At 41.8% G+C, this 14,773-nt stretch overlaps 1 protein-coding gene across 2 annotated transcripts in view; it reads left to right on the top strand.

Moving 5' to 3' along the window:
* The window catches only part of MAEA (macrophage erythroblast attacher, E3 ubiquitin ligase), a 59,070-nt gene that overhangs the window by 33,994 nt on the left and 10,303 nt on the right, over positions 1-14,773 (top strand). For both annotated transcript variants that reach the window (XM_061629832.1, XM_061629834.1), the window contains exons 6-7: positions 8,645-8,753; positions 14,244-14,377. In XM_061629832.1, the coding sequence (XP_061485816.1) occupies positions 8,645-8,753; positions 14,244-14,377 (243 nt within the window). The remainder of the gene's footprint in view (positions 1-8,644; positions 8,754-14,243; positions 14,378-14,773) is intronic.

Here is a 14,773-nt window from a genome sequence, read left to right as displayed (position 1 = left end):
TTGAGCTTCAGTTTGTTAACTCTCATCCAGTCCATTGTCGCGGCCAGGCAACGGTTCAGCAAATCGACAGCCTCACCTGAAGAAGATGAAAAGGAGAAGTAGAGCTGCGTGTCATCGGCATACTGATGACAACGCACTCCAAAACTCCTGATGACCTCTCCCAACGGCTTCATGTAGATATTAAAAAGCAGGGGGGACAAAACTGACCCCTGCGGGACCCCATATTGGAGAGCCCGCGGTGTCGAGCAATGTTCCCCAAGCACTACCTTCTGGAGACGACCCGCCAGGTAGGAGCGGAACCACTGCCAAGCAGTACCTCCAACTCCCAACTCCGCGAGCCTCCCCAGAAGGATACCATGGTCGATGGTATCAAAAGCCGCGGAGAGATCAAGGAGAATCAACAGAGTTACACTCCCTCTGTCTCTTTCCCGACATAGGTCATCGTACAGGGCGATCAAGGCTGTCTCAGTGCCAAAACCGGGCCTAAAACCCGATTGAAATGGATCTAGATAATCAGTTTCATCCAATAGCGCCTGGAGCTGGCCAGCAACCACCCGTTCCAAGACCTTGCCCAGGAATGGAACATTCGCCACTGGCCTGTAGCTGTTAAAATTGTCTGGGTCCAAGGAAGGCTTTTTCAGGAGTGGTCTCACCACTGCCTCTTTCAGACAGCCCGGGACCACTCCCTCTCGTAAAGAGGCATTTATCACTTCACTTTAATAGCATGTCAGTCCTCACCAGCTTTGAGACTGCTATGTGAAAAACGAAAGAAGACCTCTCACACTGCTCTTGCTAGGATGGCAACGTTGTAGGTGCCTTCTTGCAGCTGGGTCGCAGTGATAAGCGAGTGCCACTAACATAGGAAAAGCAGAGAGGAAGCTGTGCGCTTACATTTACCACAACAGTTGGCCTTGTGTGTGACTTACTCTAATGGAATTCAGTGCACCGAAAGGGCAGCACAACGAACTTGTACTTCTGTCAGTGGTAGCCAATAGTACTTTCCCCTTCCAACTGAGGTTGAAATGCCGGCTGCACCATACACAGTAATTGTGTTTAACACCCCCCCCCCGATGGCATTGGGTAATTCTTGACTTACTTCAAAATGTGGTAAGCCAGCCCTTACGTGTTTGTGGGCCCTTTTGCTTATTCTCTCATGGATGTCACAAGCCTTTTAAGTAGAGACTTTGTCTCAGTCTGCATCTGTGTTGGAATTGTTTTTAAAGATTTTTTAAAAAAATGTGTTTAAGATTTTTAGTTTTAAGATGTTTGTAGAGTTTTGTCCCTTGTTTGCCACCCTTGGCTCCTTCTGGGAGGAAGGACTCGTGACTGGCAGGATAGTAATAATAGTAATAGTACAGTAATGATAAAACAATAGGTTGTGTAGCTCCCCATGCAGCTGGGAGACAGGAAACACCAAGCCTCAGCACAAGGCTCTCTTCCTCCCCTCCTGTTGAGGCTTGGTCTGTTTCCTGTCTCAGCTCAGAGCACATCCTCTTGTGGATGTCTCACTCCTCACTCTATTCCAGTCACTTGTTATTTATTTGTTACTTCTTCCCCTCCATTTTCTCCTGTATGTTTACCTATTGTGTCCAGACCTACTGAATTATTTAAAAAGAAAAAAGCCCCATCTTGTACCTGAGCTTCCCACCCTAATTCTAACCCGGTTTTGCTTTGTGTCTGCTCTGACTGGGCATAGAAATGTATTTATTTATTCGACTTATTAGTCGCTTATCTGGCCACTCTAAGCGACATACAAAGTAGAACATGTAAACATCAAAATATTAAGAGACGAACAATAAAAAATGAGCGAGTAACCAGGCTCTTTGCTTAAAAGCAACTTCACTTAAAAACACAAAATCCTCAGTTCTCTTAGACACCGCTTAGTAGTAGCCGCCTTGGTCAGTGTCCCCAAACAGCTGCCATTTTGTACCTCAGAACCCCCAGGTGAGGGCCCTTCTAATCTTGGCTGATGTTCAAGCAAAACCAATGTTAGGGCATACCCATTGCACAGGAAAGAGCCTCGAGCTTTACCGTTCAAACTGGCACTTTTTGCCCTGAAGTGGTGCTGAGCACTCAGAAGGATGCAGAGGCAGTTCAGAGTGCAGTAGCACTGAGGGCATAGACGGTGTCTGCCCAGTTAACCATAGATAGTGTACCAGTCTGCCTGAAGCAACATAACTGCAATCACCTTCTCCTCCCATTCAGCTGCCATGAATTCAAAGGGAGCAGGAACTTCTTTCCTCAGACAATGAATGTGTTGGTTTGTTTTCTGGCCCTGCTTGGACCAGACCTATATTCGCCTTTTGCTCTTATGCTAGCCTGTCACCTTTACTCAGTAGTAGTAGTAGGATTTTTGATCTTTGTGCTTGTCTGTGAGTTAAAGGTATTTTTTATTAAATTCTTTACAGTGAGATTGACAGTTCAGTGGTCTTTTTCCCTTCAGAGTCTGTTACTTACCTCAGTGTCTCCATATCTTCTCAACCTTGGTCAATTAACATGTTTGATTAATTACATTTGTGATTTTGCCAATCTTTCCTATTTTAATGAATTCTGGGCATTGATTTGCCTGTTTTTCTCCATTTTTAAGAAAGAGTCCCTTTGATTTTCCCCACTTATGATGGCCTTTCCTGCCTCTTTTATCCTGTTCCTCAGCTGCTTACATTGTACTTTCATGATATCAGTGACATGCCAAAGGCACTTAAAAGAGAGTCTACTCCATCCTCAGCAGAGGTGGAAGACGAGTGTGGTAGCACAAGCCACCAGAACAAACAAGCAAATATTGACGTGGCTGATGGCCTGGGGTGCAGGGCAGCAGTGTCCATTTTGAGTGTCAAGGCAGCAGTTAGTTGCATGGCCTGAGCAGCCCCACAGTAGTAATGGTGTGAGTGCACAAGGAACACGTGCTTTGCTTGAACAGCGTAGTGGTGGCAGGCAAGAAGAATTGTGTGTTGTGTGGAAGACCTCGCGGTAGCAGTAGCAGAACCCAAAGGACCTGCCCCTTCACTGATGTAAAAGAGTCAATTTACCTTCTCAGTGCACAGGCAGTCAAGTTTGGAGCTGGTGCACAGAAGAGCCAGATACACAGGAACGTACAACTGCCTTCAGAGTCCTGGCAGGAGGACAAGCTGCCTGAGGATGAAGAAAAGTCTAGACCAGCTCCTGATCCACAAGTTCTTTTTAATTCAGACTCTTTATCAGGGGAGGAATTAATGAATCCTGTCCAGGCACATAGTGTTTTCCCAATGCAAGAAGCTTCACAGAGAACTCAGAAGGTCTTCTGAAGGCAATTACCCTTGATCCAAGTTCCTTCCATCCAAGCATTGAACTGCTCTCAGGCAATGAGCTGTGGCAGAAAACTCTTTTCTATTGACTAGCCCACTTCTCCACAGGATGCTCTTTCATACCAAGTCAGACCATTGGTCTGTCTCACTCAGTATTGCCTATACTGACTGGCAGCAGCTCTCCAGGGTTTCAGGCAGGAGTCTCTGCTAGCCCTACCTGGAGATGCCGCTGGGGATTAAACCTGGGACCTCCTAAATGCAAAGCAGATGCTCCACCACTGAGCTACGTCCCTTCCCCAGACAGTTCACATTACTTTCTGTTTGCCCAACCATTATAACTGATTAACTTTAACAGGGTCTTGGGAGTCCCCAGGTAACCATGCAATTCAAAGTTTGTGAGTTCTCTAGCAAGTAGTAAAATTTGCCAGGTTCCTTCTCCCTTTGACAGATGCAGAAGGCTTCATGTTGTTAGCAAAAAGGTGAATCTGTTGTGAATGCAGACAAAAGATCACGAGGATTCAACATACAGTGGAGTTGTGTCATATGCACATTTAACTTCTGTGAATTCAACTATAAATGCGTGGGGGAAAATTTTTAATAGTGCAGGCGATTCCAGCTGCCATTCCACCCAACGAGTATATGCCCCGGAATGAGTGTGAGATGGGAGACATGAATCTGCTGTTACCTCAGTTGGGCTTGGGTGACAGCAGCATTATTTCTGGATTGGTTGTACAAGTGTTTCATTCTTGTCGAGCCTCCGCTCTCTCTCGACGAGCAGGGAGGGGGAAGGCGTGAATTGCAGGCGCCTCCACGGGCAGAAGGCACGGAAGGTCCAGCTGTTGTTGTGTCTTTTCCAGCCTTGGAGGAAGGGAGTGTGTTAGATGCTCCGCCAATTCCCACAGGTGAACCCTCCCCCTTTCAGGATAGTGCTCAGCCTCCAAATGCCCTCTCGGAGCCATTAGGGGAGGATTCCGAAAGAGCAGTAACTCCCCCTTTGTCCACCCGTAACTTAGAGATGTCTGATGCTTCCCAGCCTTCTACTTCCCTGTCTGTTGATAAGGACCCTGTTTTGTCAGACGAGCCCTTGGAAGTTCGCCCCCCTTTACCTCGCTCTCGACGGCAGGAAAAGCGTACTGGTCAGAGGGCGGGGGTACGAAAGAGTGAGTGATTGTGCTCCAAAACTTCCCCTATATAAGTCTGCTGAGTTTGGAGGGGGGTGTTGCGTCAACTCTCTTTTACGTTGCAGAGCATGTCTAAAGTGTTGTTAGGGAATTATAGTGAGTTATTGTAGGAACTCTATGAAGCGCACTGCTTTTGATGTATCCATTACTCTAATAAAACAAGATTTACTTGCACCAACTTCTCAGCCTCTTGGGTCCGACTCTGGATGGGACAATTCTGGAGGTCAAGCTGTACCTCGAAGAAAAAGTACTTGACTGAAAAATGGGTGCTGATTATAGACAATGCTTCTGGCCACTCTGAGGCACTCCAGTTTGCACATGATGTTGAAGTCATCTTTCTCCCCCCGCAACAGTACCACCACCAACCTCTTGACCAAGGCATGATTTGCTGTTTCAAGGCCACGTACACAAGGCTTACGTTCTCATGGATACATAACGTTACGGATGCTGATCCCAATCTTAATGTGGAGTGTTGGAAGTCCTTCAACATTGTTGGTTGCATCACTGAATTAAAGAGGCAATTGATGCAATCAAGCCTGAAACAGTCAATGCATGTTGGTGAAACCTACGGAAAGAAAGTGTGAATGATTTTAAGGGTTTCCTGACTACTGACAAAGAAGTAGAACACATTGTTCAGGTGGCCAGGCAAGTGGGTAGTGATGGCTTCCTCGAAATCCTCAAGGAAAAAATTGAAGAATTCATTAAGGCCATAGTGAAACATTGACAAACGAAGAATTAGAGATGGTGGTGTAGTGGTTAGAGTGTTGGATTAGGATCTGGGAGACCCAGGTTCAAATCCTCACTCTGCCATGAAGCTCACTGGGTGATCTTGGGCCAGTTGCTGCCTCTTAGCCTGACCTACCTTATAGGGTTGTTGTGAGGATTAATGAAGAGAGGGAGAACCATGTACACCACCTTGAGCTCCTTGGAGAAAGGTGGGATATAAATGCAATAAATAAAGCAGTAAGAAAGTTCCAAGCAACAAAACGTTTGAATTATGTAATTTCTGGATATGATCCCTCTATGGTTCAAAGTCTCAAAATCACACATAGTATTACAGACAATTTGAGGCTGTACCAAGAAATGTCTGAGCGGCTCAAGAGACAACAGTGACAGTTGCCAATGTGCACGTTTTTCAAGAAGAAACAGCCAGCAGCAGATGAGCCTATGCTATCAACTTCTCGAACTGAACCAGAGCAGACCACTTCACTTACGACTCTCTGTCCATCGCCTAAGCCTGGCCCATCATCTTCTGGATTGACATTAAGCCCTGACGACCCCTCAATAGTGTTGTCAGGGGAAGAGGAAGACTGATCATCAGAATATGTACAGTACACTACTGTCATTCTTCCAACTCTCTTTTATGTAATTAAAAATACTGTGAAATTATATTTTGCATAGGTACTCTTTATTATATACTATATATTACTGTATACTGTACATTATACATATATTGTACAGAATTGTATACACAAAACCATGTATATTGTACTGTACTTTATGGACAATTGAAGGGATTTTGAAGGGTAATTTGTACTATATGCAATTTTTGTCTTACAAGCTGACTTTAGAACCTAACCCCCAAGTAAGATGCAGCTCCGCTGTATTCTATCTTCAGGCTCAGTTTTTTTTTACATTGATTGTAAAATGAACCAGGGTGTACTTTAGACACCTTGCTACCTTTCACCGTTCCATCTTTGAAAAACGGTTACCTGCTATATACCATCCTGATAAAGACATGTATCTCTTTGGCCTACAAGACCTTGCACGTACCTTCTCCTTTAAACATCACAGTTCATTCCACACGAACAGCAGCCACATCTGCAGTGCTTTCCACTAATGCCCCAATTTTAGAGATCTGTTGGGTGGAGATGTGGTCAGTGCTTAGTACATCTACGAACAGTATAAAATAGATTTATATGCCTTGGCTGGAGCTGAAGTTGGTCACAGAGTTCTGCAAATGAGTACTACCTCTGTCTGTCTGAAACTTTCCCTAGGGCTTTAGTTTAGTACATCCTGCTAGGAGACCTCTATCCATGAGAGAAGGAATAGGTGTTCTTATAGTAAACAATATTTCTTCATGGATGTCAAGAGGTCTCCAAGTCCTAGCCTGAGTGTGTAACTGTGAAATATATTACTTCAGATGGATGGAACAGGCATGCCACTGTTGTCGTTCTTCTCTGTGTCTCTCTCTCTGTGTCTGTGTGCGTGCGTGTTCAATCTAACATGGGTGTTAGCATTCATATTGCACTGTTATGTTTGTAGTATTATGTTTTCTATCCCTTTCAATGTTTGTATGGTTGAGGTCTGTTCTCTGTGCTGTTCCACAAAGTGGGATTGACCCTCGGCAGGAAGGAAGGAGTAAAACCTTCTGTTGAGGTTTAGATGTGTCTTCCCTAGGAACTCCATTAAATTTACCTGTCCCCTCTGTTTCTGGCATATTGTAAAATACTACTGTTCTAAAGGGATTTTGGGATCCTGATGAAACAGGTTACCAACCTTTTTTGGACCAGTAGGCACATTTCAAATTTTGAGAGAGTGTGGACGGTGGCAGTCACAAAATGACTGCCATGGGAATGTGGCTTCTGGAAGGTGAAATAACACAAAATTAGAGAGAGTAAAGTCATTACTACTTCTCTCCCCACCCCCGAAGACAACCTCATGTTTTCCATGGCAAATCAGATATGTCCTGCCGGTCCTGATTGTGGAGATGTAGCTATTAAAGAAACAACAATCCTGGTTCCCCTGTGCTAATCCTAAACCAAAACCGACGCTACCATCCTTTACCCACTTACCTGGGAGTAATCCCCATTAAACAGAAAGACTTTCTTCTGAAATAGACATATGGCATTTTACTGTAAGTTAACTATAAAGTGCATTCCTAATGAGCACCTGGTTTTAGGACCTGCACAGTAGGAGACATGCCTAAGCCTCTTTGCAAAGTTTTCATTTGCCATTTGGGGAAGGAATTCATTAACATCCACCCACATTTACTGTTTTGTAGTATTTGTAGAAGATAAGTTCTAGGGAGTACCTAATCTCAGATGAACCCACCAGAGGAAAGATGCATCCTGGTCAGTAGGAAAAAAGGAAGAGAAAACTACAGAGGCTACTAGAAAAGACAAAAGAAGGAAAAGTGTACTAAAGGGGAGAGGAAAACAAACTCTTTGGGACCCCTGGAATTCCTATTGCCTGGTGTCCAAACAACTTACTTATTAATCACATCTTTAACTTCAATCATTAGCTCAAAACACTGACAGGCAGAAGCAGCCAGGCTGGCTCACTTCACAGAAATTGCTTAGAAGAATACCTGCAAAATTTACTTAACAACATTCTTTCTAGGAGTGCTAAAGACTTACTTTTTCTTTAAACGAAAGCTCAGAATATGGGACATCTCCCTGCAGCAGCAGTGAAGACTTTTGCAGGCACAATGGCACCTGTCGGGACTGGGTTGGTGAATCAGTGATAAAACAATTTGCTCTAAAACGGAGATTTATCTCATAGTTTTCTAAGATCATGGTTTTATTGTATTAGTAATGAGGAATAGTATTTGGATTTTTTCATATTGTTTCAAGCTACTTTGGATATCCAAGTAAGAGCATCAACTGGGTTTTTCTGAAACTTTTCAGAATGAGGTGCCTATTAAAAACCAAATTTCAAGAACATTCAGAGAATATTAGTTTTAATATTGATGGCTCATGCTTAACCATTTTTTCTCTTTTTTTAAATTTATATTGTAAGAGACTTTGCTATGGTTAAAAAAATCTAGCACATTAATATTAACATTCCATACTATGTTTTTTTTGCCAACCTCCTATAGTGTTTACATCTCTGCAGATGTGTAAAGGCAGGGAAGGTGAGGGAACATACAAAGCCGTGGTTAGAAGATAGTGCTAACACTGTATTTGAACCACACACACCCCAGGGCTTAAACATTGCAGTCAGTGCAAAAACGTTGTTTTGACAGGTGATCATAGTTCTGCTGATTCTATTCGAGAAGAAATCTTGTGGCTCAGAAATGTACTGTAGTACTTTCATAGATAGGTGGGAAAATTTCCCAAGCTTCTAAGATTTTGTTCTGAAAATGTTTCTCTGTAAGTAAGGGTTGGTACTTCTTACAAAGATCATGAAGCAGAAACTGAGGTGTTGAGGAAGCAAGTAATTTTGAATTCTGAATTTCAGACATGCAAGGAAACATTTCAGCCAGGCTGAAGGAAGTCAACTGGACGAGGTACGACAGGTGATGGGAATGTTGGCCTTCCCTTCAGATACTCATATCTCTCCTTACAAGGTATATTTCAATTTAATTTGGCTAAAAACAAGGGTAGAGAATATCATTTTTTGTGGCAGCATACAGATAAAATGCGCTGATGTTTACCAACTCTGATAAGTTGATGCTCATTATTAAATAATGAGGATTTCAAACACGAGGGAGAGACCGTGGTAGTGTAACTCTGTTGGTGCTGTTGGATCTCTCTGCAGCCTTTGATACCATTGACTGTGGTATCCTCCTGGACCGTCTCTGTGAATTGGGAGTTGAAGACACTGTTTAATGGTGATTCTGCTTTTACCTGTATGGCCAGTCACAGAGAATAGCATTGGGGGACTATATGTCTGCATCTTGGCAGGTTAGCAGCAGCATGCCACAAGGGACTATTTTGTCCCCAGCGCTATTTAACATCACATGAAGCCATTGGGAGTAGAAATGTTTTAAAAAAACTAGATTTTTTAAGGATATTTTGGGGAAAATGGAAAAATATGCAATACTTAATTTTTGGCACCTTTTACAGATTGAGTCATTTTGTTACTTTAGGAATATAAAATGTATGATGTGTAAGTTGATTTGCCATAAAAGAGTATCTTGTTTGGTATATCACAAGTACAGTTTATTCAGACAGCAATAAGAAATTGAAATTACTTTTTAAATTTTTTGTTACAAATTGAGCTACAAGCTGGTGAACTGGAAGGAACCTAGCATCTCTGGTTTTTCCAGTTTATGAGAAGCAGGCAAAAACAGTAACAGAAGAAACCATCAACATTATATTTATTTACTTGTTTGTTAAAAGTATAACTGGCCCTTCCTTCCAAAGGAGCTCAAGGTGGCAAATACACAAGCAATAAAACATCTTTTAAAAAGTAAAACAAATAAAATTATTACGTATAATGAAAGTTGTATCTCCTCCAGTCCTCCACAGTGTCAAGCACTCATTTCTTAGAAAGAGCTGAGAAAAGGAGTAGGTGAGGGAACAAAGACTCAGTGAATACTACATGAAATTTAATCAATCTCATTTTCTCTATCACTTCCTGGTTCTTTGGTGATGCTCTGTACTTTCTCCCAGTCCTTTGAGGCCTAGTCAAGAGGACAAACAGATTCACCAGCTATGCCAGCATGAGGAAGCCCACAAGCAAAGAAGGCCCTGAATCCTCCTCCCTTCTCTTGTGGCAGTGCCTCCTAAAGCAGAAACATATCTTGCTCTTGCCTTTGAGAGTTGGACTCTTAGTGTACAACTCAGGACTTGTTTGTCTTCAGTGTACAGAAATTATAACAATCGAATACTGTACATAGTTTTTATTCCTGTTATTTGGTTTTTGAAATACTTTGGGGGAGTGCATATGCGAACACTTTGTCTTGAACATTTAAGTCATAATTCTAAAAGAAGATATTTTATAATTCAATTTTTGGGGAAAAACAAAAAAGGCTTCTGGAAAAAGGGGGGGGATTGTTTTGTTTTTCCAATTTTCCCGGGTTTCAGTGTCATCAATATGCTGATGACACCCAGCTCTCTTTTTCCATTAAGTCTGGATGCAGTGGTGGAGTAGATGAGGGCCAATAGACTGAAGCCGAATTGTGCTAAGATGGAGACACTGGGTAAGTGGTTCCCAGGTCCTGAAATAAGGAGTCTGTAGTAGATAGGGTAGCACTCCCTCTGAATGAACAGGTATGCAGTTTAGGGGCACTCTCGGAACCATCTCTGTCCATGGAGGCCCAGGTGGCCTTTGTGGCAAAGAGCAGCTATCACCAGCTTCAGCGAGTGTATCAACTGCACTCTTGCTGCTAGGGATACCTTGGCCACAGTGACATGCATTGGCAACCACACTTTTGGACTAACATGGGGCTTTACTTATGGCTAGTCCAGAGGCTACACCTGGTGCAGAACACTGAGACCCGGGTGGAAGTGCTGCTCCTTATTGGGCACATATTGCAACAGCGCTAAGAGGTCTGCACTGGCTGCCTGTTAGTCACCAAACTGGTTTTAAGGTCCTGCTACTTGTATGTAAGACCCTCTGTGGTGCAGAGTGGTAAGCGGCGGTAACACAGCTGAAGCTCTGCTCACGGCCAGAGTTCGATTCCAACGGAAGGAGGAAGTCGAATCTCCAGTAAAAGGGGTCGAGGTCCACTCAGCTTTCCATCCATCCGTGGTTGGTAAAATGAGTACCCGGCAGATGCTGGGGGGTAAAGAAAGGCCGGGGAAGGAACTGGCAATCCCACCCCATATATATGGTCTTCCTAGTAAACGTCACAAGACGTCACCCTAAGAGTCAGAAATGACTCGCACTACAAGTGCAGGGACACCTTTATCTTTTTACTTGTATATAAAGCTGTAAACTCTGGGCCAGGTTATCTTAAAAAAGTCTTCCTGTTCCCAGCCTGGTTAGATGATAATTATCAGCTTATGGCAACACAGAGACAGGCTTTTTCCCTCTCTTTGGAAAAATAACAGGCCCTGTTGGTATTGGCATTTTGCCGGTTCTGGTTAGGCAAGCATTCTCCTGAACTTGCACTTCCTGATCTAAATGTTTTAATCGCTCTAATTGTTTTAATTGTTGTGCTTTTTTAATTGACTTGTTTTATTGTAATTTTTACTTATGGATGTTTTTAATGTTTTGATGGAATTGTTTTATTGTGTATTTTAATTATGTATGGATTTTATAATTGGCTTTATATAAACTGCTTAGAAGCCATTTTGGCATGTAAGTGGTATGTAAATTAATAATAAAAAAAACTGCTTCTAGTCTGGGGTGACTGTAATAGACTACATGGGTCTAATTTAAGGGACCAAATAAGTCTACTAACTGTAGTGATTAGTCAACTAAGGCTACTAAGATTTACTCTTAGTCTGCTAAGCGTAGTGTTTCAAAGATTAGGCTTCACTCAGTTCTCTAAGGTAATTACAATTACAAATGAAACTACAAGGATTTTATTTTGAATTCCTTCCCACCATATCCCAAAGGATGGAAGCAGGTTAATTATATCCTTATGGGAGAGCTACTTGGTTTCTGTGGCAGCATGATTACCACCAAAAAACAAATGATTCAGAGTAGATGGGGCTTTGTAGCATATGCCACCGCCTTGAGTCCCCAGATGTTGTTGGACTACAACTCCCATCATCCTTGACCATTGGCTAAGCTGGTTGGGGTTGGTGGGAGTTCTAGTCCAACAGCATTTGGGGACCCAAGGTTGAACAGTGGATATACCAAGGGCTCATTGCATGGGTTAGTGCTATGTGGAAAGTCTACAGACAATTGTCATGATTTTTCTTGAAAGCCACTGGCATGCAGACTGGGTTGTGGTTACTACTATCTTGTGATTTTTATCAGGAATTCTGTTGCTAACATACCTAATGCAAAATAGCAATCCTTATTTTAGCATATGTTGCTATAATAGTCAAGATGTTCCTCCACTCCATTAATTTAGACTTCTTTCTGTTCCTCTAAAAGATACTTGATATCTTGCAGTATTCTATCAGGTGTCTTCCACAGTTATCGCAAGATGATCAGCTGCTGTATGCTAAGCAAGGGTGGATTCATGACATTTGATAGAACGTAGTAGCCAACGCTTATCAAAACTGAAAGTGTTTCTACTGATTGCATGAACAGAAATTCCACTGACATAGTTCATCATAGGCAGTAGCAGCTGCTGCTTGGATTCAGGCCTTCTTGGCTATAGTTTGGTACTCCATGTGTAAAATCTGCTTGTTGGGCACATGAAAAACCTATTTTTGTTTGTTTGTTTTTAGGCACCACTACACCACTTTTCCGGTGTAGAACCTTCCAAAGCAGTTTACAAAATGTTGGAAATGATACATGTAGTAATGATTCCTAGATAGTACCAGAGAATACACTGGCACTGATTGATGATCCATCAGTCAAAACTAGGTATTACCAAAAGCGTAGATGAATGAAAATCTTTACCTAGTCCCCAAAAGATAGCAGATGGCCTTGGGCAAGATTCCCTGGGGAACGAGTTCCAGAGGTGGGGACCACAATAGAAGAAGCCCTATGCTGGGTCTCACACACACTACCTTACCACATATGGAGCAGGAACCTCCAGAAGGACTTAGGATAAGATAACTGGGCAGATTTGTGTGGAGGGAGGCAGTCCTTGAGCTTCTTGTCCTAGGACATTCAGGACTTTGGACAGTTAAAACCAGCTCCTTGAATTGGGGCCAGAAGCAAACTGGGTTCCAGTGAAGCTGTTTATAGAAAATAATAAAAATAAAATTTTATTTATGAGTCGCCTATCTGGCCGAATTAACGGCCACTCAAGACTAGTGAGATGTGTGCCATATGCCCAGTCCCTATTAGTACAGAATTCAACAGCTAGGTTACTAACGGTAGTTTTCAGACCATTTTATTTATTATTTATTTATTTTTAAAACTTATATACCGCCCGACTAGCAATAGCTCTCTGGGCGGTGAACATAGATACAATAAAATACAGTATGGTACAAAAAACATCACAGTCTAAAATCAAATATCACAGTCTAAAACAGCAAAGGCTCAGAATCAAGTTTCAAACATTACAATACATTAACAAAAATTAAAATTAAAATGCCTGGGCAGCACCATGTACAACACACTGCAATGGTCCAAATGGGATATTAGTAGAGTATGAATAACCATTCACAATGGCTCTCCTTATTCTACTCCCACTGGAGATTGTGGCAAATGTATTCTTTGGTCTAGTAAAGTAACGACCTTAGATGTATATCTCTGGCTTACTTAGAAAACAACAACACCCTGTTGTGTTCATTAGTGCCCTGTCAAATTATTCCTTCTTAGTGATGCTCATTGTCATGAGCATAATTCATATTTGGTTCATGAGATTTGGGAGTGCACTCAAAGCTATAAAACTTTGGCAAGATATGGGAGTTATGGTTTATCTTTGTTATCTTTTATTAGATTTTAAATACTTTAATTCTGGAAGATGTTTTTGGGACTCCCTAAGAATTGGGTCCTTTTGGATTAATAGTTGCGTTGGTCAAAAACTCCCATATTTCCCCTTCAGTGGACCTCTGTTAGCTATACTTGGAACCCAGGATGCCCAGTCAAATATGATTAGATTCTTTTTTAAAGAACTGTTAATTTAAAAATATACAGTTTAAAAACAGGAAATGGGGGGAAAGTAACCATTTTGCTGTGTCCTACATAAATAAATTCTATTGAATTAGCAAGACTGCAATATCATACATGTTATGCAAGACAATGTTGTTCGTATAAGAATGTTTCTACATGGCCTGATATTACACATGTATACCAACCCTTCTGTAATGTGTTCACTTAAATTATATGCATATATATCCTGAATTTTTATAAGATGCAAAACCCACAGTTCATGGAGATACTCAGTTTTCTGTTAATGAAATGTATTCTTTACATTCTGGGGGTGGGGTGTAATTCCAGGACCAGCTAAGTGCAATACATAATTACATTCTCAGTATTTTGAAACTAATATGTGATGCTCAATCTGTCTTGCTTTTTGTGTATGTGTTCTCAACAGGATCTTCTGGACCCTGCCCGGTGGAGAATGCTAATCCAGCAATTTAGATACGATAACTACAGGCTGCATCAGCTAGGAAACAACTCTGTCTTTACAATAACACTCCAGGCTGGGCTTTCAGCTATCAAAACACCGTATCCTTTGATATATCACAATGGGATGCTAAAACCTTGTTAGTCTTTAAAATGTATGTCTTCAGGGTTTTTTTGTAGGCTATCTGTTTCTTCAGCTGTGTTTTGCAATTTATGTTCAGAATAACTCGATTTTTAAAAAAGAGTAGCTGTCTTTCATAGATTGTATGCTGAAGAATACAGACTGCATGATGTACTTAGATATGAATTCAATTTTTTTTTTTTTGTAATATAGTGGATCAGAATTCCAAATACTCATGTATTTTTACATGCTTGGTTAAAGTGAGCAAGCTTGAATCATCAAATGATTTGGCCACTGTTTTCAGGAACTTAAAATTTTCCTGCGGAGGATCTTTGGATGGGTTGTTCTTGCTCCACTGGGCAGGAACATATAAATGA

This window comes from Rhineura floridana, chromosome 5, assembly GCF_030035675.1.
Source record: "Rhineura floridana isolate rRhiFlo1 chromosome 5, rRhiFlo1.hap2, whole genome shotgun sequence".
Lineage (NCBI taxonomy): Eukaryota > Metazoa > Chordata > Lepidosauria > Squamata > Rhineuridae > Rhineura > Rhineura floridana.
Note: the sequence above shows the minus strand (reverse complement) of the source record. Positions and strands in the feature narration are given on the sequence as shown.